This window comes from Cheilinus undulatus, linkage group 3 (genome assembly GCF_018320785.1).
Source record: "Cheilinus undulatus linkage group 3, ASM1832078v1, whole genome shotgun sequence".
Lineage (NCBI taxonomy): Eukaryota > Metazoa > Chordata > Actinopteri > Labriformes > Labridae > Cheilinus > Cheilinus undulatus.
Window position 1 is genome coordinate 9,341,759 of NC_054867.1, and position 26,707 is coordinate 9,368,465.

Consider the following 26,707-nt stretch of genomic DNA (forward strand, 5'->3'; position numbering starts at 1 on the left):
TCTTTCTGTTTCTCAAAGCCAAGGAAGGATCCTCTAACTGCTGTTTTTTTAAGGATGCTACGTTGGAGGACTGTTCCAATGTCAAGGATCCTTCAAACAGAGAATTTTCAAGGATTCACATATTTGTCCTCCGTGTGCACAAATTATGCACCATTTTCCTTATGTAAGTGACTCCAAAGTTAAGTTAAGGTTGAATTATGCACTTTTATTTTGAATGTGTTAGCACTTCCTGTGAAACTGGAAGTTTATTGTGAAAGGACGTATATGAATGTAACAAACAGAAACTGACAGTAAACAGATGAAACGGCACAGAAATTGAACAAGGAAAGGGTGAGAAAAAGGTTGCTAAGAGATAAACGGGGAGAGCAAAATAAAGACTTTAGATATGGTTGAAAAACAAGGTATGTTTATTGCATCTATAAATGTATTACAAAATATTAATGTTGTTTAGTAACTTTAGTGCATATACCGAGACATGTGAAGCTAATTTTGGTTTCATTAAAAAGACTAAGCTAATAGATTTTGTGTTGTCTCTTGTTTATTTCTATCCAGCTCTTACATTGGTTTAGCTGTCTAATGTCACTAAGGAAAACAGAATTAAAAAGTCACTAAACCATCAGTCCCAGCTAACTCATTTCAACCCAACACTATACCTTATGTTCGAAAAAGATAAACACATTGTACAAGTTGTTGCTAATGCTCCTCCCATTTTGACTTCTGCTGCCATTTCTAAGATGTAATCACTCACACTTGCAAGGCTGTTCCAAATGTTCTAGAGTCACCTGGGAGGACTCTGGCCTCGCCTCCATGGGACCTGACTCACTAGGATCCTTCCTACAGTGGAAGGATCTTTGACTTCTTGAAACAGCTTCTGATTGGAGGAGATCTGAGTAGAAAACACAGTGTGGTCCAGGACTAGAAAATCTCTCATGTCCCCCTCCTCTAGAATAGTGGTTCTCAACCTTTTTTCACTGGATTTGACCCACCTGTATCTCAGGAAAACTGAGCCCCCTCAAGACCCACAGGAACATAATATTGCTAGATTGATGTATAAGATCAACTTTAGTTTTAAGTATTATATGGACAAGATATGGGCATAATCTTACACCCTTTGACACTAAGCTACTACTGCTAAAAACTCCTCATTTCCTAGAACAGCTTTTTAATGATAACTGCCATCTCAGTGACATAATAAGTGAATTTTGAAGAACTTTATCATTTCATTAACATTACTTCACCTAGATGTAATTAGATATAATTCACATTGGTGTTAGAGAAATACAGTATTTCTGACCCCCAGCCTCAGCCCACTTCCTGATTATTATTATTTGACCCATGCCAAGCAGACATCAGGTTTTGCAAACCTTCAAAAGGAAGACTCATTTTAATGGAGATGCTTGTCCCTGCACATAGTCATTGCAAACACTGACACTTAATCTGACATGAGGAGGAGGCGGTGCACTCTGGCTGCAGAATGTGGCTGCAGAGTGGAACCAGCAGGCAACCAGGATTCTGTCACAAATAACTCTGTTGTGTTACTTTAATTAGCATGGCTAACACGTTGAGCTAATTTAAGAATTACTGCACAAAAAAATGCAGCGTGACTGGTTGCTAATTTCCAAACCATACTATTATAAAACTACAGTACAATAAGGAATCCATCCATGAAAACAAGCCTTCACCTTTTTGTTACCCGCTGCTCCCATCCTCAAAACCACGACTGAACAGAATCACATAAGAAAATCCGCTAACTCTCATTAACACAAGGGGCAGAAGGGCTACTTTACTTACAGACACATTAAGATGTAAATTAATGCCGTGCTGCACGCAGTATTGATCTTAAAGTCCTCATTAAGGAGGGGAACTGACATTTTACATATGAACTACCCCTTTAAAAATCAATAGAAAATGTTTTTTGTAACAAATTAGAAAAAGTACAATGCCAAGACCCAATTAACAGTCTAGAACTTGCAGAAGATCATGCAATTTGCACCTCTGCTCTGTGTCACTGTAACACTAAAAGTCTGTTAGTTACTTGGTGTTCCTTGGCAGAAAAGGGAAGAAAAAACAGATAAAAACTCAGATGACTCAGACTGTAATTTTGTTAGAATTAGACTTGTCTAAAATTAGACAAGCTTTCAGCTCATTCAATTTAACAATGACTCCGCTTGGATTATATCCTGGAAAAAGAGGGAGAAAATTCTATATCCGAGGGTTTAAAACCCCAGCTATATACAACACCTGATTTAACATGTAATCATCCAGAATTGAAGCTTTCCAGTTGGACTGAAGGAGTCGACACAAAGCAGCAAGCAGTGCAAAGGGTTTGAGGAGTGATGTAGCGTGGAGCAGAATAAACTGGATATGAAACATCATTTCCCTCCTGAGCAGACCTTTAATTGGTTGAATGAAAATGAGTCCTTAACCTCAGAGCGATCATACTTGAGTCTGCCATGTCAAAATGAATAATTGAGCTTTATTTAACTGACTAATTGCACGTTGTACGGGCTGTACAGAGAGTGCACTTATACAGCACACTTCACAGAGCATATCTATGTTTTACTTTGCTACAGGTTCATCCTTTGCCCAGCAGATGGCAGTGTGTAATGTTAACCGTCATTGCTTTATTGAGCTTCTTTTCCTAGATCTGGGTTTGATCAACAGAATGGTATGAAAATTGCACGTTTATGAACTGACCATATGTCAAGGTTTTAACAAAACTGCACGATCAGAGATACAGAGGTTTATGTCTTCCAGTCTTTAATTGAAGGTTTGTGTGTTTGTTTGTTTGAGTACGTACGTGGGTTTAGAGGCCTCAGCCTGGTCCGTCTGTAGTTTGTGTCCTCCCTCCACTTCCATGGTGCAGTAAACAATCCTGTTTGGAGCCAAAGACTTCAGACCCAGGACCTCCATGATCACCACCTGCAACACAAACACACACAGCCACTTCTTTTAGGAACATTAGAGGGGAGAGTGGGAGGAGTTGTTAACATGGTTTTGAAGCAAAAACCCCAACTCCAAAAATGCTGGGACTTGTAAAATGTGAATCCAAACAGAATGCAGTGATGTGCAACAAAGACAATATAGTCAAAGTATAAATCTTAGGGCTTTCAAATGACTACGTTTTTTTTTAGTTGCAGGTAATCTTACAATTTCTAACACATTCACTATTTGACTTGTTTGGATACAGATCTGCTCGGTTTGGAAAGAAAATAAGCAACTTAAGCTAAGATTATTTCAAGAACTAAAGCACAGAAAAGGTTGTCTTGGTATGGATTGTGAAGAAATATTCAAAGTTAAACACCAATGACACAAGCTGTACATGACTTTGACTCGTCCACTGAGCTGTCTGTGTGTTTTAAAGTGAAAGGAGATATTAAGGAGCAGTGGTGGATTTTTTCTGCATCATGTGCTTAATTGTAATTTACAAAATAAGTGCTTTAACCTCTTGAACCCTGAGGTCCCCCAATTGGGGGACTTTGAAAGGCATTGGCAAACAGTGTGAAATAATGCAATAATCACGAAAGAAAATAGTGATGTTGCACATCAAATTAAACAGCAGAACCTGGGCTACAAGACTATATTAACCTTTTTGCCCCAAACACAACTCAAATAATAACTAAATGAATTCCAACATATCAAACTCCATACAGCTCCGCTGTGTCAACCCACTCGCCATATTTCCGGCTCTACCGCTATGACACTTCATGCAGAACACACTATCAACACCTCAAATGAAGGGTTAGGTTTTTTTAGGCAAACCTAAATTTTTTAAATTTTTGCTGTGTGCCATCTTCATTTACTCTTCATAAGTGCCAAATATACTCATATCAACACATCTCAACAAATCTCACAAGTGTTCCCTTTACTATGACACCAAAATGATTCAAATAGACCTTGTGGTTGCAAAGATATACCCATTTTATTATGGGTATGCAATTTTCGAGCAGAAACCTAAAAATTATGCTCAGGGTTCAGAAGGCTAATTATGGACCTTAATCACAATTAATGCTGACAGGCATAAAATGTATGAGCATTAATTTCTCACTTTTTCTGAAAAGTACCCACATTTTGAATTTGATGCCTGCAACACATTCCAAAACTAGCAAAGCACTCAGAGAGCGCAGACCTCCGCCATTAGCCCTTTCTCCCAATAGTGAAGAATCCTTTAAAAAATTCTTGGATCCAGATGGTGATCTGGATCATTCCCAAAATCTAACCAGTTCTTCTTTATGCCATATCTGACATGCCCTGAAAATTTCATCAAAATCCTTCCATAACTTTTTGAGTTATGCTGCTAACAAACAAACTAACCAACTAACAAACCCTGTCGATCACATAACCTCCTTGGCTGAGGTAATTATTTGGACAGGAGCTACAAAAGACCGCAGAATGCTCTTAAAACACCTGGAATATTCCACAGGTAAGAAGTCAAACTGGTAGCAGGTGATAGTACTGATGTAGTACTGGATAGTGCTCGTGTGAAAGAAGCACTTCTGAAAGACTCTGAAAGATGTTCACAATCAATAATGGTGCAAGGTTCTCTACTTTAGAAGGGCCAACAGTTTATAAACAATGTTCCATTTCTCCAGCACAGTCCATAATATCATCAACAGATTCAGAGAATCTGGGGAAATCTCTTCACCTTAGGGGCAAGGCTGAACACTAAAGATCCCTCAGGCAGCTCTAAATAAAAAGCAGGATATTACAACGTGACCTCAGAAACATTTCTGATAACCACTGTCAGTTCACACAGCATGTAACTGCGTCTACAAATGTAAGTTAACTCTCTGAGACCAGCATTGCCGTATCAGGGTATACAACAAGAAGTGACATGTCTTATAAAATGTTAAATACATTTTCTGAACCACATCGTTGCCACTTCTTGTTTTTTCCTCTTTGAACAGGCCATTGTGCCTTCATAGCTCTTACAGAAGCTTTTCCCGCGAGCCAGGAAGTTGGGTGACTTTACAGGCTATTTAAAGATCAAATCCACGTCAGTCAATCTAATATATAACATCTTTTTCTCTTTTTTGTTAGATCAATTTTTTTTATCACTTCTGCCTTCAGCAGCTAATGCTAGCCGCCACTTCATATCCCACAGTGCTCTGCAACGAGTCCAGTCAAGCAGTTGCAGGTTGTTCCTGGTGGCATCAGGCTTTGTCAAACTGTGAATGCCTTAACCCTTAGATCATGATGACGGCCTGAACAGCTCATAATGGAGAGAAACGGAGCCTGTGATGTGGCCCTCTGTGTCTCTGCAGACAGGAACTGCTTTGAATAATGGTACAAATAGAGCCAATACAAAGGAGTGCAAGGACTTTTTTTTTTTTTTTTTTTTTTAATATGTAAACACGTTTGAAGATTTTGTTGTAAGATAATAATTTTCCTTTAGTTCTTGGTCCCCAAAAGGTGAGAAACAAGTCTGTGCAAAAAAGTCTTGGGCATTATTTTTTATTGTGTGTCACATAAAAATCTTGGATTTTTGATTTCTGTTTATTTTTTTTTTTTTTTTTTTTTTTTTTTTACCATAACTTGTTTGAAACTCAAGTGACATTACTGCAGCACACATATTCTTGAAGCCCAGGTTGTCCTGAAGAAAAAGATGCTTAGAGCTTGACTGTGCACCACAGGGTTGATGTTAAATAAGCCTTTTAGGACAATAAGTCCAGGCATGACAGAATGGAATTAACTAGAAGTGCTGCTGACTTGATGACCTGTGCTCATCTGAGATGGACTGACCTAAAGTGGAAAAGTGTGCTGTGGTCTAAGGAGTCCCCTTTTTTAATTTATTTATTCATTTGTTTATTTTTTGGGTGAAATAATGGCTAAGTCCTCCAGACTGAAGCGAAAAAAGACTATCCAATTACAAGTGGGCCAAACCCAATGGCATACTTTGCTCATGTAGTGTTGGGAGTGATGTGTCGCAAGTAACTCTGCTAATATTTGTAAGAACAAGAAGTGTTTTTAGTTACTTTTAAAAATCAGTAACACCATCATAATTTCATAAATGTATAAGCACTTAGCATTTTTACTTTCTGTGTAATAGCCTAGGCCTGATTTATAGTGATTCAGCAGACATCAGCACAGCAGCATCCTTGCAGAGAGAATACCACCGGCTGTAAACACAGGCTGATGATTATCATTTCTGTCTTTAACTACCAACATTTTTCTTCACTTCCTCTTAAGGTAAAGGACAAGATCCTAACTGTGCGTTGTAGACTGTGCAGAGGAGGAAAGTCTTTGTTCCCCACCAGGAATAGTCATTCTAATCTCATGAAGCCCCCAGCATTGCAAACACCAGTGACCTGGTGCAGCTCATGTTAGCTCTGCAGTTTTTCTCGTTTAGAAGAATTCACAGAACCCAGCTGGCTTGAATACCCTCACACCTGAGGAGCTTTTAAATGGAGAAAGAGAAAGAGAAAGGAAATAAACTTGGGTGTAGTAGATTTCCAAGCCTCCAGAAAAACAGATATTTAGTCCAAGTTGGCAGAAACAGCTTGATTTCAAATTTGGCAGTTTTTTTGGCACCTGTGCATGTGAGCAGAGTTAACTCCAATGTCAACCTGTTTGACTTTTCATAAGTGTCTGCCAAAAAAGCTACAAAGATTATTAGGAGTAAATTCAGAGCTGGCTGTGCGCTAAGTCAATTTTCTGAAAGAAACGAGGATATAATTTTTTTAAAAGATTGATTTTTGGGCATTTTGTGCCTTTTATTTGATAGATGAGGACAGTGGATAGAGTCGGAACCAGGGACGAGAACAGGGGAGAGACACACGGTAAAGGGTCTCAGGCCAGATTTCAACCCAGGCCTCCCGCATACATGGGGCACGCCTTTAACCACTAGGCCACCTGCGCTGAGAAGAAACAAGGATATTCAAATGTTCAAACCCAGTCTTACAATCTAGTTGGTTGATTTATGCCCTATTTCATTTCTTTTTTCAAATTTAGAAGGTTCACGCTCATCCAGCCCTTTGCAGGAATATTTTTTGTTCACACAGGCGGAGCAGAGTGTTCCCAAATCTATTTCCAATTTCCCAAAGAGCTGAAGACGGCCAAAACTGATTTATTTTAGGATGCTGATGAATGGCCACTTCTCATGTATCCTCTGACACAAAAATCAATACCATCCAAGGAGCAGATGTGTCATGATGAACTTTGACTCAGCAAGCTACCACATTAAAAGTAAGGAGTATTCAAAGTCGTTACCAATAAAGAAACACATCAAATATTCAATGATTCCTTCAAAGAGCCTCATTTATTTACCAATCTCACAGTAGTACAGAGGCTCATGGAACAAGAATCACTCCATACCAGATATATGGAAATGCTCAGTGTCTAATTTCAGATATTTATGCTCACTTAACAATCAAACAATGACTCATAGCCTATCTTGGTGTTAAAATCAACTTATTAAAACTTTTAAAGGTGCAGTGTGTAATATTTAGCCTATATGCATTTTAGCAGAACAAATTTGGTAAAAAGGAAAGCTATACATCTCAATAGGTGTTTGTTTTCTCTTTATTAACTCTAGAATAACCCTTATATTCTTTCGGGAAGGCGCCCTTTAAAGACTCTGCCATCTTGGATTCTTGCATCTTGCATGCCTTTGCAGAACCACAGAACTAGGTATTATATTTTTTTTTAAATGTGAGTGCTACATTATGACACATGAACTGCTGTTCTGTTGCTGTAGCTCATTCATGTATTTGTGCCACTTTCTTGTGACATCAGTTACAAGTTCAACCACCCAAGCTTACTCTGCAGTGTTAATTTTGGCAGCTATTCTTAATTTTAGTCTTAGTTTTAGTCTTTAAATGAAATGTATTTTAGTTTTACTCACATTTTAGTCATTTATATCCCTTTTTAGTTTTAGTCTAGTTTTAGTCGACGAAAACTCAAAACATTTTAGTCTAGTTTTAATCCATAAAAAGTCAGTAACGAAGTACAAATACTTTGTTACCCCACTTAAGTAGAAATTTTGGGTATCTATACTTTACTGGAGTAATTATTTTTCAGCCTACTTTTTACTTCTACTCCTTACATTTTCAAGCAATTATCAATACTTTATACTCCTTACATTTTAAAAATAGCCTCGTTACTCCTATTTCAGCTTGTTTTCATTCCAGCTTGTCATCATTCAAAAAAACACAAATAAAGAACCCAAAAACCTATCCAGATAAATCTCGTCATCCAGATAGAGTGAGTCTGATTGTGGTTGGATGAGAAGTATAAACATAATACCATTCTGACACCTTACTGGTTTGTACACGAACCATCGCACCTGCGCTCAACACAAATCACGTCACACTCCAGCAAGGAAATAGCAGCTGTATGTAGCCTACACCGTGTTCCACATTATTATGCAAACAACGTTTTTCTCTGATTTTCTAAATATCAATGCAAAAGACAGAATATTTTTCAAGTCATCAACAGTTAGAGTATAATTCAAATGTTTTTGAACAAATTTCATAATGATAACTATTATTTTTTTAAAAATAAAAACCTCAAAATGCACTTTTCCACATGTTCCACATTATTTAGCAGGCCACAGGTTTCAGCAATTTGGGAAAGAATAAGGATCTCTCTGCTGCTGAAAAGTGTCAAATAGTGTAATGCCTTGGTCAAGGAATGAAAACATTCAATATTTCAGGAAAAATTACGCATGATCATCATACTGTGAAGAAATTTGTGGCTGATTTAGAGCACAGACGGGTTTGTGCAGATAAAGGCATAATGAGGAAGGTTTCTGATAGACAAATACATCAGACTAAGAGAGCAGATGCTAAAATGCCATTACAAAGCAGCAAACAGGTATTTGAAGCTGCTGGTGCCTCTGGAGTCCCACCAACATCAAGGTGTAGGATCCTCCAGTGGCTTGCAGTCGTGTATAAACCTACTATTCATCCACCCCTAACCAATGCTCACAAGCAGAAATGGTTGCAGTGGGCCCAGAAATACATGAAGACTCATTTTCAAACCGTCTTGTTGACTGATGAGTGCCGTGCAACCCTGGATGGTCCAGATGGAGGAGTAGTGGATGGTTGGTGGATGGCCACCATGTCCCAATGAGGCCGGGACGTCAACAAGGAGGGGGCGGAGTCATGTTTGGGCTGGAATCATGAGGAGAGAGCTGATAGGCCCCTTTAGGGTCCCTGAAGGTGTGAAAATGAGCTCGGCAAAGTATATAGAGTTTCTGACTGACCACTTTCTTCCATGGTACAAAAAGAGAATCGTGCCTTCTGTAGCAAAATTTTCTTCAAGCATGACAATGCTCCATCTCATGCTGCAAAGAATACCTCTGTGTCATTGGCTGCTATGGGCATAAAAGGACAGAAAGTTCAATTGATGCAAGAATAGTGAAGGTGATCTCAAAGAAGGGCTCCTATGTTAACATGGAACTTGTCCTGTTAAGATGTTTTTGATTGAAATAGCTTTGATTTCAGTAAATATGACCTCCTGATGCTGCAATTTCTACAAATGACCATTTTCAGTTCTTTACAACCTATAAAATAATTTAAAAAGCTGTTATGCTTAATAATGTGGAACAGTGCATTTTGAAGTTTTTATTTTTTAAAAAACAATTTTTGTCATTATGGAGTTTGTTCAAAAACATTTGAATTATGCTCTAATGGCTGATGACTTGAAAAATATTCTGTCATTTGCATTAATATTTAGGAAAATACGAGAAAAATATCATTTGCATAATAATGTGGAATGCGGTGTAGTATGAAGATGTCCGTGGAGGAGACTCAAGAGAACTCGAGCAAAATGTCCCAACCAAGCACCAGTGAGATGGTTGGTAGTACACATTATGGTTCTTGAATGTATTTGCATTGTACTAAAATGCATTCATTTTCAGTGGGCATAAATGCGGCTGAAACAGGTGCATCCCAAATTGTTCAACATAAACATTTTAATGTTACATTACTGTCAATATGGCCTTTAGACAATGTTTTGGTAGGGGTAGGGAAGTGCACTATAGGCCCCTAAGCCTAAGCTTTTGTCCTTAATGGCATTTTTTCCCCCTTACATTACATTGACTTTTATACTTTTAAGTCATTTTGAAACCAGTAATTTTACACTTTTACTTGAGTAAAAAGCTTGAGTTGATACTTAACTTCTATGGAAGTCTTTTTCAACCCTAGTAACTACACCTCTACTTAAGCAATGAATGTGAATACTTTTGACACCTCTGCTCACATTTTAGTCTTTACTTTTAGTCCAAGCATTTATTTTGTAGCCTAAATCTGGTACCAAATCATGATAGTGTGTTCTTTGCACTCTGGGGTCCCTGCTTTCTACAGTTGAGAGGCAGAATAGCTACAGCTGCATTGTTGTTTAACAGATTTACCAACAGTGTAGAAATATCACAGATTTTGAATGTCCAACTAAACCAAATTAAATTTTAGACTAGTCTTAGTCATCTTGACAAAAACTCAACTTAGTTTTTGTCAGTTTAAGTCATCACAGATCTATTTTTGTTAGTCTTAGTCTAGTTTTTGTCATGGAAAAAAAGGCTGTTGACGAACATTTTTAGTCATAGTTTTAGTTGATGAAATTGACACTGTTACTCCCCTATGTAGAACTCCTCCCTAATCCCCTTAATGCTGTGGCACCACAAGGTTGAGAAGAGGCCAAGCCCATTTCTCAGTGCCAACCTCTGTGGGCTACATCTTCTTTTGAACTGAGGACTCTGTTCATTAAAAATGACTCTCCATACTGTGTATTAACTGAGCAGTAAACCACTGTTTTTATTTCACGGACAGATTTCTCATAATGTGGGAGAAAAGCTGCTATCTAGTGTGTGCTGAAAGTCATCCAAGAATGCTTCACAAGCAGCTTCCAGTACTAAAAAAAATTTCTACTTTTCACAGCTTTTCTCCCTCACCCTGTGAAATTCATCAAATGTAAGGTTCCTGTTGGAGTCATCTGCAAAAAGCACATATGTGGCTCTGTTGCCTTCAGCCAGGTTCTGGGACAGTTTGATGCTGACTGCAAAGTGGCTGGAATGAAGGCCACAGCTCTCTGCTGGAAAATGGTAGATTGCTCTCTCCAAGCTGAGAGTGAGTCTTTCCCCAAGTGAAGGAGTTCAAGTGTCTCGAGTGTCACTTGAGCTTGTATAGCACTTTTCTAGTAGTCTAATAACTCAGAGTGCTTTTACACCCACCCATTCATACCCTTGCACTCCATTCACACACTGATGGCACAGGCTGCTATGGAGAATTGGCCTTTAGTATTATCTAATCATATTTATACTCATTCATACACCACTGACAAAGCTGTGAGAGCAAACTGGGGTTACAGGACAACTAACTCTACCTACTGAGCCGCAGTTGCTCCTGGGGTGAGGGTAGAATGGACTTTGAAAATGATACATGAATTGGTGCAGCTATTGTTGCCTTTGTTGAGGCAACAATCGGCGGAAAGTGTCAAGATTAGGGATGCACCGAAATGAAAATTCTTGGCCGAAACCGAAAACCGAAAATGAGGAAACCAAGGCCAAAAACCGAAAACCGAAACACCGAAAGAAATTATTATGCCAGTTATTAGTACCATTGCATGTATGGCTATGACTGTGTACTAACCTCACTAAAATCAACTGCAATTGCAAAAATTATTATTAATGCATCACAGAATAAATCAATTACAAAATTATGTAAATATTTATTAAGCACTTCATTCCAACAATACACAATATAAAATAAAATAAAATACAAAATAAAATGTTTAACTTGACCCCACTCATGTATACATTAAATCAGTGGTTCTCAACCTTTTATCAGTCATGTACCCCCTGTGAAGTATTTTTTCAGCCAAGTACCCCCTAAACAGCGCAAAGCTTTTTGGCCAAAACAAAAGACATTAAAGAGAGCTGTGACAGCCATCCGATTTATCAAACTTTGTGACTGATAAACACTTTCAAATTACAAATATTAGATTTTTTTTCATACATTTTAAATATTAAAAATACATGACTAAAGTCATGGCACATCTTCTCATCTCTAAATGTTGGAATTCAAATTAATGTAGCTATTGAAAACAGTGACTGGAAAGGCTTTAAACCCAGAAGTGCGCAAAACTCTGCTCGGCTGCAGTGGTCTCTCTGGAACAATTTGGAAATAAAAACATAGAGTTAGAAAGAACTAAAAACTTGTAAATAATAAACAAGTTTTTTGGGCCATTTTCGGCCGAAAATGGCCCAAAAGTGCATTTTTAGTTTTCGGCTGAAGATTTTCGGTGGCTGAATTTTCGGTGTACCCCTAGTCAAGATGAGTTTAGAAGTGGCAAAATTGGCAGAGAAGTTGGTGGAAAGGGTTTAAAAGTGACAAAAACTGCTTACAAGTGAAAGAAATAGGCAGAAAAGGTGGTAAAATGGGAGTAAAAAGTGGCAAAAATATGTTAAAAGTTGAGAAAATTGGTGGGAAAGAAATAATGAAAACTGGTTGATTGCTGCAAAATTAGTGTAAAATGAAAAAATGCATAAAAAGAGGCAAAAATTGGTGCAAAATCTGTAAAACTGATGAAAAGTGGTAAATAATAGTGGCAATTTGAATGCTTTTAGATGTGATTTGCAAAATATGTCAGTATCACAAATCACAACTAAAAGCATTTTTTATGAATAAAACCAAGGTCAATGACTTCTTTTACTATTTTTAGTTGACATTTTTGCCTTCGAATGTATTATTATTGACCTTAAAAATGATTTTAATGTTGCCTAGTGCTTTTCTCTTCCTCTGTAAAGAGCTCTCTGTCTGAAAGATAAAAATAGCACATAAATAAACTTCCTCACTGAAAGCCACTCTTGAGTAAATGTCTACCAATCCCTGCCAAACTCCAATAAGAGAAGCAAAAAGTGTTGGCAGCTGCTCATTCATTGTACAAAAGATAGAAATTTCTCCATCCTCACCCACATTGTGTCTTATTTTTATTTGTAGGAGAGGAGGAAAAGGCTGATTTACTCTGCAATGCTGGGCACCATCAACAGAGAGGCACTGAAATAATCAGCAGCAAGGATAAACACCTACTGGGGCAGCACATGAGTATTACACTTAATTAACCCTGTGACAGAGAAGAAGAACTGTACTGTCTCCCCTTCAACACAGAAACAGACCGGCCTGTCAGCCTGTGAAGGTGAGCTTCAAAATGTCTGTCAGCCAGGAGAAATCCTGGGAGACATTTCATCTCATTAGCAACTCCAGACGCTAATCCAGAGGAACTGTCCACTCTGTATGAAGGAAAACACCATGAACGGATGGATTCATATGACAGAGAGATGGATCTAAGTCTCCTCCAGGAGTCAGGAACATGTCTCTCTATTTCTACACTTTTCAGAAAACGTACACCAACCTGACAGGAGGCATCTTTCTTAAAGGGACAGTTCACATTTTAATGGGTTTTTAGCAAAGCTAGGCAAACATCTGTTAATTTGAAACACAATTACAGAAACCTTAAAATTTCATTGAATGCAGCTGCAATTATCATATTCTAAGCAAAATTCTGTCACTACCCCTGTGGTAACCTCCATAGCTGAAAAAGGGAGCCAATGCATAAGTGCAAAAACTGCAGTTCCTCTTTTGTCCAGTTCCAGTAGAAGCACAGGATGTCACATACGTATTTCTTGATAAAATGTTAATTTTGACAATTGTGGTAAAAAAAAAAAAAACAACTGTCATTATGGGCACACACGTTGCAAGGGGTGAATGTTTCACAACTCTTCGTCGTGTGTGTATCGTTTATTTTTTTATTTCTTTTTATGAGTTTTGAATAATCAGGGGTGCGGCTGTTATAACTACAAGCCAGCGTGGAATAGCTGATTGTCTGGATGCTCAAGAGCAGCCTGAGCTCAGCTTCTCTTTCTGTTTCTACGCTGACTGGTAGTTTGGTTGAGATAATGTTGTCAATATGGTAGCCACCATGGATTCAAAAGCCCTGCTTATTTAAAGATGGCTGATGTCACTCTGACTTTGTCCAAACCTTTGTGTGGAATATGTCATTGAATGAGCAGCAAAAATTCCCCATCACTGCCCTTGGTGCTTATATGAAGTTGTACACTTTTAATTTTTTTTCACTGAGGGATGTAGAATATGTATATGTCTGACTGGGCCACTTTGATGTACATTGTATGTGTGCTGGATCAGGCCCGGGAGAGTTGGTCAGGTGCCCGAACAAGTGCAGCTGCTGCTCTCGTATCAAGCAGCTGACCCTTCCCATCCAAACTCTCCTAAGCATGTCAGCATTATACACCTGGTGCTGCCAACTACATCCAAAAATAACAGGAAGTAAAGTCATCAAAAAGGAGTCCAGCCGTACCTCTAGCCATCAGTCAGCATCTGGGCTTCACAAGAATATAGTAAGACCAGGAGGACCAAGGACCCAAAAATTATGACTTTCATCTACATGCTCAGATACCAGGAGAGCCCCACCACCCCGCCCAGCGAACTCATCGCCCCATGAGCGAGGCCAGGAGATACAAGTTCAAGGTCAGTAGGCATCTCCAAATGTCTGGTTCTTTGTTCTGGATCAGGAGACGAGCATTCCCAGCGTTTCAGTCTCCTCCCTCAGCAAGTCAAGAACCCCCGTAAGGATGGTTTCATTGCTATAGGATAGCACTGAAGGCCCAGGTGTAAAATGCACAATATGCCACTGAATTATGGACATTCCCCAACCAAAACAGAGGGCATGGTCACTGTTAATGTAAAAGATTTATAACTACATCCAAGTCCACTCACCTCCAGAGTGAAGGATAGCACCACGTCAGACTTGGACAGCGTGTTCTCATCCTCCTGACCCATGTCCATGATGGACGTGTTGTGGCCTCGTTTCAGCTTTTGCAGCTTAAACTCTCCTCCTTTAGACACCGGCATGCTCTCCAGGTTAGCCATCAGCAGGTTCACAGAGGACCGCAGCTCTTCAATGAACATGGCCTCCATCTCTCTGGAGGAAAACCTGGGAAACCTTCCACCATGCTGTGCAAAACAGGAACAAATACTCTGGTTAATTCCTTGATGTGCTGTACCTTATTTTCTAAAATATATATTTGGAGTCTTTATTAGGATAGGGCAGTGAGAAGAGACAGGAAATGTTTGGATTACATAGAACAAATGGCCTCAAACCCTGGACAACTGGGACTATCTTTATATACATTTCACAAGTTAGTTTAGTCCATGCACTCAGTTATCCCTGTCCATCTATACTGACATTGATTCATCCATTTCTCCATCCATTCATCTTCTTTCTTTCCATTCATTCTCTTTCTTACCCGAGCGATTTGGTCGGCCATTTGCAGCCGTCCATCCAGCTCTCTTCTGATCTGGGCCGCCTGTTCATCAGGGTTATCCAGCTAAAGAAACACAAAGAGGCACAGGCTGTTACAAAAACTCAGACACGATAAGTATCCTTGTGAATGATTTCTTATTTAATTTTAAAGAGAGAAGGGGTGAGACTATATGGATCTTTGCTTCATCAGGCTGGGTCTCAATCGATTCAGAATCCATCAACACCTCCTTAATGAGAAATTGACACGAATTTCTAAATATTTTCCACCACAAAAATTGGTTTTATGAAAAATGTTGCAGGAAATGAGAGGACAGGCATGTATACATTTTATTTTTGCTGTATCCTGTAATGACATGCATACTTTGGTTAAGATCTTGAAAATTTACACATTTAAGTCAGGAACACTCATGTCATACATTTTACCATTTAAGGGAAAAATGCATACAAGTTTTACTTTGCAGAGAAGGGTTTGCTCAAAAAATGCTCTTGGGGTTGGTCAAGCACTGCTAGAAACCCTCATATGGATAGAAACATTTATGAAAATGCTTACTGAATAAGATAAAATTAGCTCAGAATCAATTAATCCATGGTAGCATGAATCTGAATGAGGGTGCAACAAGATTTAAGCTATAAAGAAGGAGGCTGGGGTGGAGGAGATTAAGCTTTGCCAGCTACAGCAGTGTGGTGCATCCGCATCAATGCAACAGGTTTTGTAAGAAGTCTGTCATATTTAAAATACACCGCTGTGTTGAGAGAAAGAGCTGTGATTGGTTGTGGAAGCTGGAGGGCTTCCACAACCAATTATGGGATGAATAAGTCAAAGTCTAGAAAAATTGGCTCTCAACCCACCAGCTGAGAATGAGTGCTTTATCCTACACCATTTGTAACAAAAAAGTTGTTATAACTGTTTCCTTGCCTCTTTGTATAATCTTATTCTACAGTAATTAAATAATGAAAAGTTATAAAATATCCAATTGGATATCTAGAGGGCACAAGACAAGTACGATTTAATGCTGGAATCATAAGTCAACAGCAGATTATTTTGCCTTTCTGGGGTTGATTTGCTGTTCATTTCAACATAATTCCATGATTTTATTGCTCCTACAATTGGTGAGTACTTTATGAAAGTAAAAGGTTCTAAAAGCTCTATGACCCAACAACCTCTCGATGACCTTTTGCTTGTACCACAGGATTAGATATAGTGACAATTGGGAGTCTATGCACTGTGTTGTATTTTAAAGTAGACCAGATTGGATCAGTCTTTTCTGTGTGGATTGATGCGACTTGGCAGCGGTTGGCGCTGAAAATAGACCTGATGCGTAACTCATGCAAAGTGGAGGACAGCGGTGCTTCTGGGTCATGACAAAGCCAGATGGAGGCACGGGCAGTGGAGTTGCTCCAACTAACTAGAGAGGGGGCGATATGCTCCGTAGTGTGCTTTACGGGATCATATTATTGCGATGCATGGAAACTGGGGTAAGTGTAAGATTAAAACTGAATGTATGAAAGCCCTTAGATGCCCTCTTATAACTTTCAAATGACTTTGTTTAATGAACCAAGGTGCCAATATTTTCAAATCCCTTGATTTTTTCCTACAGGCTGATCTGACATGTCAGCTTGACTGTTTCAAATATCCATTGCATGGATATATTTCACATTCATCTGGGAAAGCTCCCATAGAAAGTGTTAGAGGCAGGAATTTTGAAAACATTCTCAGAAGGTGATTGGAGGAACGCTCTGTCTGTCACATCCATGATGGACCAATTAGGTAAAAGTGGAGCTGAGATGTGCAAATCATCTTCTCTGCCAAGACAAGCTTTGCTTTTGTTTTAAAAACAGATGTCGTCCAGTTCTGATTAAAGTGCCGCTTTCCCACAGCTACATCTGAGCTAATCATGCATCCATCATGAAAAGCCTTCAGTGTTTTAATTCCTTATTTCATGCAGAAAAATGGTCAGACTCTGGTAAAAGTGATGCTATATTAGAGCTCTATCTGAGCTAATCACCGCACTGCAGGCAGTCATGCAAACGGCATTGAGTACAAACCAAACCCCACCCATAGCCACCACCTCATTCTCTTTAAATGACGCTGATTGGTCCGAACAGTGTTTGGTTCTTCAAAAACATTCTGGGTTGGAGCTTTTCAAGATGGATTTGTCTGATGACAGAGATGAAATCTGGCAAATAAATTTGCTTTCTCCATGTGGAAAACACCAAAAGAGTTGTATTGTTCTTTCACATTTTAGCTGTAATCAGTCACATTTGACTGATGGGATCTAAAGACACAAATCCTTCTCCACTGCCAGCGAGGAAGATCTGCATCAACATCACTGACAAGACTGACAAAACAATGTGCCAAACACATTTGTCAAGCAACCTACTTTTGAATTTCAGACACGAGGCTTTCCCTCTTTTATCCTTGACTCAGTGCAAAATGAGGAGATCAGGTGTGTATAAATCACCAAATAAAGAGGATTCCCAACATATGTAAATACGAGAGATTTAGAGTTCAACACCTTACTGTGAACAAAGCTATAAATAATTTTCTGCTAACCTGACTGCAGAGTAAAGGCGTAGTAAAGCAGAGCTGATTTATGATTTCCTCTTCTAAAAGGTTGTGTCTTACACACCCATTTGTAGCCGTAATCACAGAAAAGACTTCCCTCGGGGGATACTATTTCTACTATTTGCCAATAAACTCCCTCTGCAGTGGTCCAAAAGGAGCCTTCCTTCTCACAGAGCCCTGTGGTATACAGAGAGCAGGAATCAATCTGATAACCACGTGGAATTCATCAGCCGCTCTCCCTGCAGGCTGCAGGATCAATACTCGCTCTGCTTGCTGATTAGCAGGGAGCAGGAGCAGGCTAATGTTAGCGCTGTCATCTGCAGCCAGGCACAAAGGTGTGCTCCTTCTCTGGGTGAGGATACACACTAATGTATTGTTCTTTTCTTCACACTAGCGACAAAAATACCGGCAGCTATGAGCAAAATGCTGGTCATTCTGTCATTGTTGGAAAATCTTTTCTTTTCTTTTTTTTTAATGAACTTTAAGATGTACCCATTGATGCAGCAAAGCAAACAGGGATCACTACTCAGTTAGATAAGGGCCCTATAATTTCTTTGTGGTTCACAGCTTCTAAAAATGTGACTAAAACTTTTGATAACCAAAGTGTTTCATTTGAAACTGTGATCAAGAGCACTGAAAAGTAACAAAGCTTTGAAATCACTGCAGATTTTGGGTCAAATCCTTAACCCAAAGCTGCTACAAGAAAACAGAGACAGCTGCACAAATACTGAAACACTGCTACATGTTTTGTTGTTGTAATTTAGACGCTGTGCAATATGTGAATAATGTGAAATGTATAAAATAAACGTCTAGCCATGCAGTCTGCATTTGCCAACATTTGTGGTACTGAAACTGGCACACACAGTGTTTTATTGACAAGTTTTGCTTTGAAGTTTATTTTAAAAAGGTGTTAAAATCTCTGTAAAGTGAAAATAAATCTGTATTTAGGTTTGTTATATGATAGGTTATATGTGTTATGAACCCCTAGTTCAAAGTTCAGTCAAAAAAAAACATCTCCAAGTTTATAAATTAAGCTGCAAAAATCATGAAAAATAAGGCAGTAAAATCTGCAGCTGAAGCCACGTCCACCCAGGAGAAATACAATCCTCTCAAATTAAAACAATCTGAATTGAGGAAAGCACTCATGCTATTAGCCTGTCTCTTGATATTTTGTTGACCTCAGAAGAAGAGACAAAGCCCATTTTCTGGCTCAAATCTCTGTTTTGATAGTTTAAATCACAGATGTCAAACTCAAAGCCTGGGGGCCAAATCCGGCCCATGGAACAGTTAAAGATGATGCAAGATGATCTCATATTTCTGTTATAACTGGACCGTCAGTACGAGGTCTGCAGATTTCATCAAGTATAAAAATGTCATCTTATCCTTGATGTTTTAAGATTTCCTTGTTGAGTCACAAAATCTGAAAAAGTAAGGAGTAAAAATAATTAGATAAGAATTCAGGAATGTGGGAAAAGAAAATAATTTGTGTTTTAATTTCACATTTTCAATTTAGCATCTCACAATCAGGACTCAAACTTAGGATTTTGACTTTTTATTTCATACTTTGAGCATTCATTTCAAGTCATGATTTTGATTTCTTTATAACATTTTGAGTTTTAAGATTCATAATTTTAATTTTCAAGTAATATTTTGACCTCTTTAACCAATCATTTTGTATTTTACCTCATATTTTCAACTCCAAACTTTGACGTCATAATCCCATAGTTTGACCTTTTAGACTCACAATTTCAAATTTTGAATCATATTTTGACTTTTAATTTCATGATGACAAATTTTATTTCATATTTTTAAAGTTGCCTTTAAAAACATTATGTTTTTTAAATTCAATTTCATGTTTTGACCTTTTTGAACTAATAAATTTACTTTTATCAGATTGTGAGCCCTTAAACTTATCTTTTTAACTTTTTAAATGTCAAAATAGTTTATCATCAGTGCAAATATGTTTTTTCATATTTCATTACCGGTGAAATGAGGCTGAAAGTTTAGGGTTAAAATGATGACCCTGTTAGGTCCTCAGGTTAGTCCTGAATTCAGAATCTGGCACCTGCTGTGATTGACTTTGACACCGCTGCTTCAAATGATCCATAGACCACTGTGGCTGATTGCTTTGACAACTTAATCTCACAGCGAACAGAAAAAAGCATTAAACTGCCAATAAAGGCAGTGACATCAGCTAACAACAGATTGTACTGAGATGAACTGCTCGGTGATTTTGTATTGTAGTGTTAGAGGGGCGGGGTCATTCCCTGCTGTGGGCTCGTGACATCACAAGTCCACATATTGGCTCCGCCCACATTAAACCCAGCCAGGAAAGAGGTGAGAAACTTTCCAACAGTCTAAATCCAGAATACAGCCACATGTAGATCTTAGTGTTTTCACATGTTTACAGCAACCATATTCCAACATATCTAGAGTGTTAAGACACAAATTTGGATTTCCCTTTAGAGTCTGTAATATAAAATGTTTTTTCATTGTTTATTTCTTTAAAGACATTTATGTGAAATGTTCTTGCAACATTGTCAGATATTTTAACCTTTTCAAGCATTTCAGGTCTTTCTTTTTTGGCATTTCACATCTTAAAATAAGATGGTTTTTAAATCACATCAAGAGAATGTAGCTTAAAATAATTGTAACATGATATTTTGACCAGATCCTCAATAAACACACCAACACAGTTTTTCCAGTGTACCTGTAAGTTGGAGCAGGGATGTGCTAATTTGAAAAGGCATAAAGTTTTAACACTAAAGTAAAGATTTCTAGCCTTGTAACACTTTATACAGTTAAAAATCCGCCTCTGTCTGCTGAGAGTTTCCAGCGTTAAATGGTGCTGAATGCTGCAGCCTGCAGAATAAAGCCATAATAGGAATAATAGCCTGAAATCTGCAATCTCCACTAAACTGTTCTATAATTTGGCTAGCTTTGGCTGTTGTCAGTGTTCCAGGCTGCTGCATCCCCCCTGCTTCATATAAAAGTTTTCCTTCCCAGGCATGCCTGGTGTCCTCACAGAAGGGCAGATGGTGGAGGAAGCGTGGGCAGACAGGGCCGTTAGGAGCAGAGAGATGAAGCAGCCTGCTGCAGGGAGAAGCCAGAAACTGATTTAACTGACAGACAACCCACCACCAACAATATGTCAAAAGACAAATGCTTCAAACCCCATTTAACCTGGGATAAAGAGTCTTCACAAAGATAAATACAACTGTCAGGTGGCGCCTTCGTCTATAAATTTATTTGATTTACAATCTCGAAACAGTTTAAAGGGCTTGACAATGTGATTTTTTTCTTCTTCTTAGTGCAGAGAGCAGCATTTAGTTTTGTTGCATTAAAGGACCAATGCTTCAGATTTAGGGGCTTCTATCAGTGGAAATTGAATATTTCATTAATAACATGAGTCTTAGTTTTAGTGAGTCTAAAGGAGACTATTCCTCAAGTTTAATAAGTTCTGCAGATTCTACTTCTCTCCTTTTTGGAGTGGGCAGAGGGTAATGGTATTCTGGAAACTGCGATCTCTAACCCTACCACTAGATGCCTCTTAATCCAACCAGGGGTGTAGCTAGGGATTTGGGCCCCCAGAAAGAATTACACAGAGCCTCCTTTAACCAGCTAGCCAAGCAACAAACGTTGCATCATTTTAATGCATTTTTGAACCATAATTTCCCCGTTTATGAGTAACCCCCCCCCCCCCGATTTTTTTATTTATTCTAATTGATAAAAATTTCAGTCAGTTGATCGATTCATTTTGTCACTTTTGATGCAAGGATGGCACTAATTACTAAGAAAATTTAAATAAAAACACACTTTTCACTGCAGGCCACTCAGAGCCCCCACCCCCACCCCCCCAACCGCTATGCCCATGAATCCTACACACTGCTTCTTTAAAATGCAACATTACTCAAATAAGGTAAAGTCTTCAAAATCAAGGTGTCAATTCTCCCCAAATAAAGCAAATTAAAAGCTACATGCATGTTTTAACATAAAGAAGCCCTTAAAACTACAACTCTTAGAGCATTTCCACTTACTCTGCAGCCCCTCTCAGATATATGAAGGCCCATAGCAAGCGTTTAGCTTATCACTTACAGATTACAGCTCTCAGCCGTGCTATTTGGTTCACTCCTACTAATCTCAACTCCAGCAGCTGGAAGCTGCGCTCTAAAGAAACTCTGATAAAGCCTCTACACACCTGTCCATCACTCGACTGCAGACTAAATTATTTCATTGCTCGGTGAACAAAACTGGAAGGTCTATCAGCTACAAAGGTAGATATCTAAGAGCTGTGGAATTATTTTCTAGGTTGTTTTTGTGCTCAGGATAACTTCACTTTTAGACAGAAAAGATAACTCTAGACTATGGATGATGAAAGCACAGCGAAGCAAGCCCAAACTCAAGGCCATGTTGATTGTTTTCTTTGAGATTATTACAAACAGGTTCTAGAAAAACTGTGAAAAAAAAGTCTAAAGTAAGAGACCACAACTGTAGAAAAATGATTTACTTCTTCATTGAGACAATGCACCGGCTCTTACTGCGCTCCCAGTTAAGCAGCTTCTGGTCCACAAACAAATCAGTGTTTGATCACCCTCCATTTATCTGATCTAACACCGTGTGACTTTTCCTTTTCCCTCAGATCAAATCAGTGCTCAAAGGAACATGTGTTGAGTCTGTGTCAGAAGAACCATAGAGGTTCATAGACAGCTGTCTGACCTACTGCACTGTCAATCACACAAAACCTGAATGCAGTGGTGTGTTGATGCAGAAGGTGAGGATACTGAAGGAGAAAGACGATGAAAAATGTTGATTAGGGATGCATGGGGGCTGCATGGCGGTGCAGAGGTTAGCGCTCTTGCCAGACAGAAAGAAGGTTCCTGGTCTCCTTCGCAGTCAGGGCCTCTCTGTGCAGAGTTTGCGTGTTCTCAGTATCTATGCGTGGGTTTTCTGTGGGTACTCCAGCTTCCTCCCACCACCAAAGACATGCTCATTAGGTTAACTGGTGGCTCTAAATTGGCCATGAGCATGTCTGGTTGTCTGTCTTTATTTCAGCCCTGTGATTGACTGGCAACCAGTCCAGGGTGTTCCCCGCTTCTCACCCAATGACAGCTGCAATAGGCTCCAGCCCCCTTTCAACCCCTAGATCTATGTCAGTTAAGTTATTTTTTGTATTTATCCTTATTCTTTAAATCTTGAAGTTTTTCTTAATGACTAAAGTTTTTCTTAGTTCATCCCCAAACCTTAAAGTGTGTTCAGAGGACTGAAGTTTAAGGTCAGAAAAACATGTTCAAATATCGCTATCAGTATCAGCTAAAATTCATCTGTAAATATTGACGTATCAGATATCGGCAAACATCGAACAGCATGCATCCCTTTTATGTTCAATAAAATTATTTTACAGCATGGTCTCTTTATTTAATACCTCCTGCAAATAGTCACTTCACATAAGTATGTCGAAAAACTGACAGACTCACTTTTTATACCCGCACATTTTTAACCTTGTTTCTTTTTGTGAGACAGACTTCTATCCTGTGTGACCTGCTGTCTCTCATCCGTCTCTGGCCATCCTGACCCAGCAGTATCTCACCACAAACAGCAGTAATCAAGCTGTTTTTGGGTACAACTGACTCATGTCCAACTCTGTCCAGCTGCCTCTTGCTGAAAGCTTTAAAACAATGACCTTCAAGGAGGCTTTACTGTTACAAAGTTTTTAAAAAAGGCCTTAAATAGGCTGAGATTAATTCCTGCAAAACATTGAAAATGATATTGGAAGGCTTTTTATTAAACATGAAATACAGATGCTAAAAATAATCCCAGCAGAGACATAAAACCAGAGAATATCTGTGTGTGTGTGTGTGTGTGTGTGTAGAGTTTGATTGGCAGCAGACCCTCCAGCTACACCAGCATAGACAGGGAAAAGAAAAGAGCGAGGGGAGATTGTCTAATAATCAACCGAGGATTTTTCTTTGACGGATAAAAACAAAAAAATGAAACAGATATAATAACATCCCCTTCAAGCAAAGCTACAAAGACACATTCAGGAGAAGAGAATGGAGGCCACTGTGACCTTCCGGTAAATCCAATCACTCCGTCTGACTGAGATGTTTTTGACTCATTCAAAGTTTCTTTCCATTTTCCATCCAGGAATATCTCACAGAAAGAAACAGAAATTAGATATGTGTTTAGTCTTTGCAAAGCTGAATATTAGTGTTGCACGCCTTTGCATCACAAATTCATTTTATGGTATTAAATAAGGATGTTTTTCTGATGTTTTATCATAGATTTTGGTTTATTGGTTTGTCTGTCTACTTAGCTTTGTAGTGGACTATGACCTCCTGTAGATGGCAGTGTGACCTGAAGAAGCACTAAAGTCATCCTTATGCAGTTAACAGGACATGCCTGTCCACTGAGCTGTCTGTGAGTTTATTAAAGTGAAATCAGACGTTAAGGAGCAGTAGTGGACTTATTTTATCTCTGTGGGAGAGAAGATGGCCGAGCAGCTAACAGTGTGTGATCCACTTCCATAAGTACCTAGCCTCGTTTCAGTCTAACAGTTTGATCCACTGACAATGAGGAGTAAAAAAGGTTGAGCCTCCAAAACGTGCTTTTGTTTCCCTTTGATCACACAGGAGAGCTTTTTAGATAAGGTCAAAAGATGCTCTCATGTCATGAACTCGTCAGAATCTGGTCCACTGTGCATCAGCACAGAACACAGGACTAATGTAATCAAAGCTGAGCCTGAATGGTGGACTAGACTGCAGGGTTTTGGCCATTATCTGCATGAAGGACTGGAGATTTTTGTGTACGTTTGCTTCACCCTTAATGAGGAAAATATTCATTTTATAATCAGCAATAGAAAACATAACACAGAAAAGACTGCAAAACTGTCAATACACTATCAAAGACTGAGTATTTCACGAAATAAAACATTGTGCTAAATCTGACTTCATATTGGTTTTTAATCTTTATGCACACCATTTAAAAAAAAAATCCAATAAAACATTCTATTTTAATCACCAAATTAGTGTCATTTGTGGCTGAATCTAACATACAGCTACTTAGAAGCAATTTCAAAATACTGTGAAAAAGGCTGTTAGAACAAATTTTGGGGTTCAAATATAATTAGAATATTTAAAAAATTATTAATATTCAAAAGCTGAAGTTACTCTTCGAGTGTGTTTTTTTAAATATTTGTGCTGTTTATAATCCATCTTGAGTCTCTCCCCTCTCTCTTTGGCCTCTACTTCACCCATATGTAGGTGTAGGAACCAAATGTTTCATCACATGACACGTGTCATGATGAACAATAAAGTTTTCACACTCAAAACAGAGAGGTGCGGCAATGGTAGCCAATGGGAATGTTTGGGGATGTTTATCACCAAGATGGTGCACACACTGGTGGTGATTTGGGAAGTGAGGCTTCGCTACATCGACAGATGCTGATGTGCGAAAGTAAAACCACGCTGCCCACCAACAGTAACCCGCAGGTGTGGTGGAAAACATTCCGGTCCAGGTATCCTCTCCTGTCCCAGCTTGCACACTGTTACCTGTGCATCCCGGGCACCTCCGTCAGGGCGGAGAGGGTTTTCTCCATGGCTGGGATGATAGTGAACAAAAAAACGCTCTGTTCTTGATTCAGAAAATATGGATCACCTCGGGTTTTCAGGTAAAAACATGTAGGGACAAGACAGTACCAACATTTTAAATGCTTTGTTCATTATAAACATGATGTTGTCACCGCCGTAAGCGGTTTGACATTTAATTTCTACCACATTTGTTCGTTTTAAAGTTGACCATCTGTACCAAAATACCTGTTAATGGTGCAGGTGGCTAACCTTGCAAAGCAGATGGATACGCCTGTTTCCTTATTTTTCACTGGTGAATCAATCTTGCAAAACTCCCATCTGAACCGTTTGGGCCTGGTTACAAAGTGACAGGACCAATCGGCGACAAGGGGCAGGCGCAGCAGAGTCGTGAGGTATACAAGCAGCGAGAAGAGGCTGGTGCAATTATGGCAGAAGACATTAACGTGGATGCTGCCAAAGTGCCAGTTTTACCAGAACTTGATGAAATTTCTTTGTTAAAAGAAGAACAAAGAACAGCAGTGAGTTGTCTTCTTTTAAAAAAATCACAAAAGTCGTGTACTTACATGTCTACAGTCACCATGTTTCACGTTATTCCACGGTAGCTGCACACGCACACCTTGATAGAGGCTACGTCACGTGTTTTGTTGCTCTGATTGGCCCGTAAAGATGTGACAGACAGAAGGTTCACCCAATCATACTCCAAGTTTCTTTTGATTCCTCTGCCCTAAATGCTTAGTACTGAAGGTGTGGCTTGTCAGGTTAGCAGGTGGCTGTGTTTGCACTAAAAAGGTAGATAAAAATTAACATTAACTACTTTTGCTTTTAGCTCATTATTTCTTAATTGCAATCTATGATGTAATATTGGAGAGTCCTCTAGTGTGCAAATGTGTAACTACACAGTGATTAAAGCAACTGAATGTTTTACATACATATTAATAAAAAATGTGCATAAATATTTGAATATAATTTGAAATCTGTAAAAAAATAATAAATGAAATTTGATTGGGAGTGTAGATAAATATTGACAGCCCTAATCATGATATCGTGTATTGCGATATAGCTAAAATAAATTGCAATATAAATTTTAGGCCATATCACCCAGCCCTATTTCAGATCACAAATGTTGAACATTTGATATTTTCCATTTCAACTTGGAGTGACTCTGATTGCCTACAAAGCAGATCAGGAAGGATAAAATCACTTATAACACACCTCACACCACCAGAAAATCCTGCACAAAAAAACAAAATAATCCACCCTTTGATAACTTTGATCA

At 38.7% G+C, this 26,707-nt stretch overlaps 1 protein-coding gene across 3 annotated transcripts in view; it reads right to left on the reverse strand.

Moving 5' to 3' along the window:
* The window catches only part of cadpsa (Ca2+-dependent activator protein for secretion a), a 297,442-nt gene that overhangs the window by 153,078 nt on the left and 117,657 nt on the right, over nt 1–26,707 (reverse strand). For all 3 annotated transcript variants that reach the window (XM_041783235.1, XM_041783234.1, XM_041783236.1), the window contains 3 exons: nt 15,263–15,343; nt 14,733–14,969; nt 2,801–2,922 (listed from right to left, as the gene is read on the reverse strand). In XM_041783235.1, the coding sequence (XP_041639169.1) occupies nt 2,801–2,922; nt 14,733–14,969; nt 15,263–15,343 (440 nt within the window). The remainder of the gene's footprint in view (nt 1–2,800; nt 2,923–14,732; nt 14,970–15,262; nt 15,344–26,707) is intronic.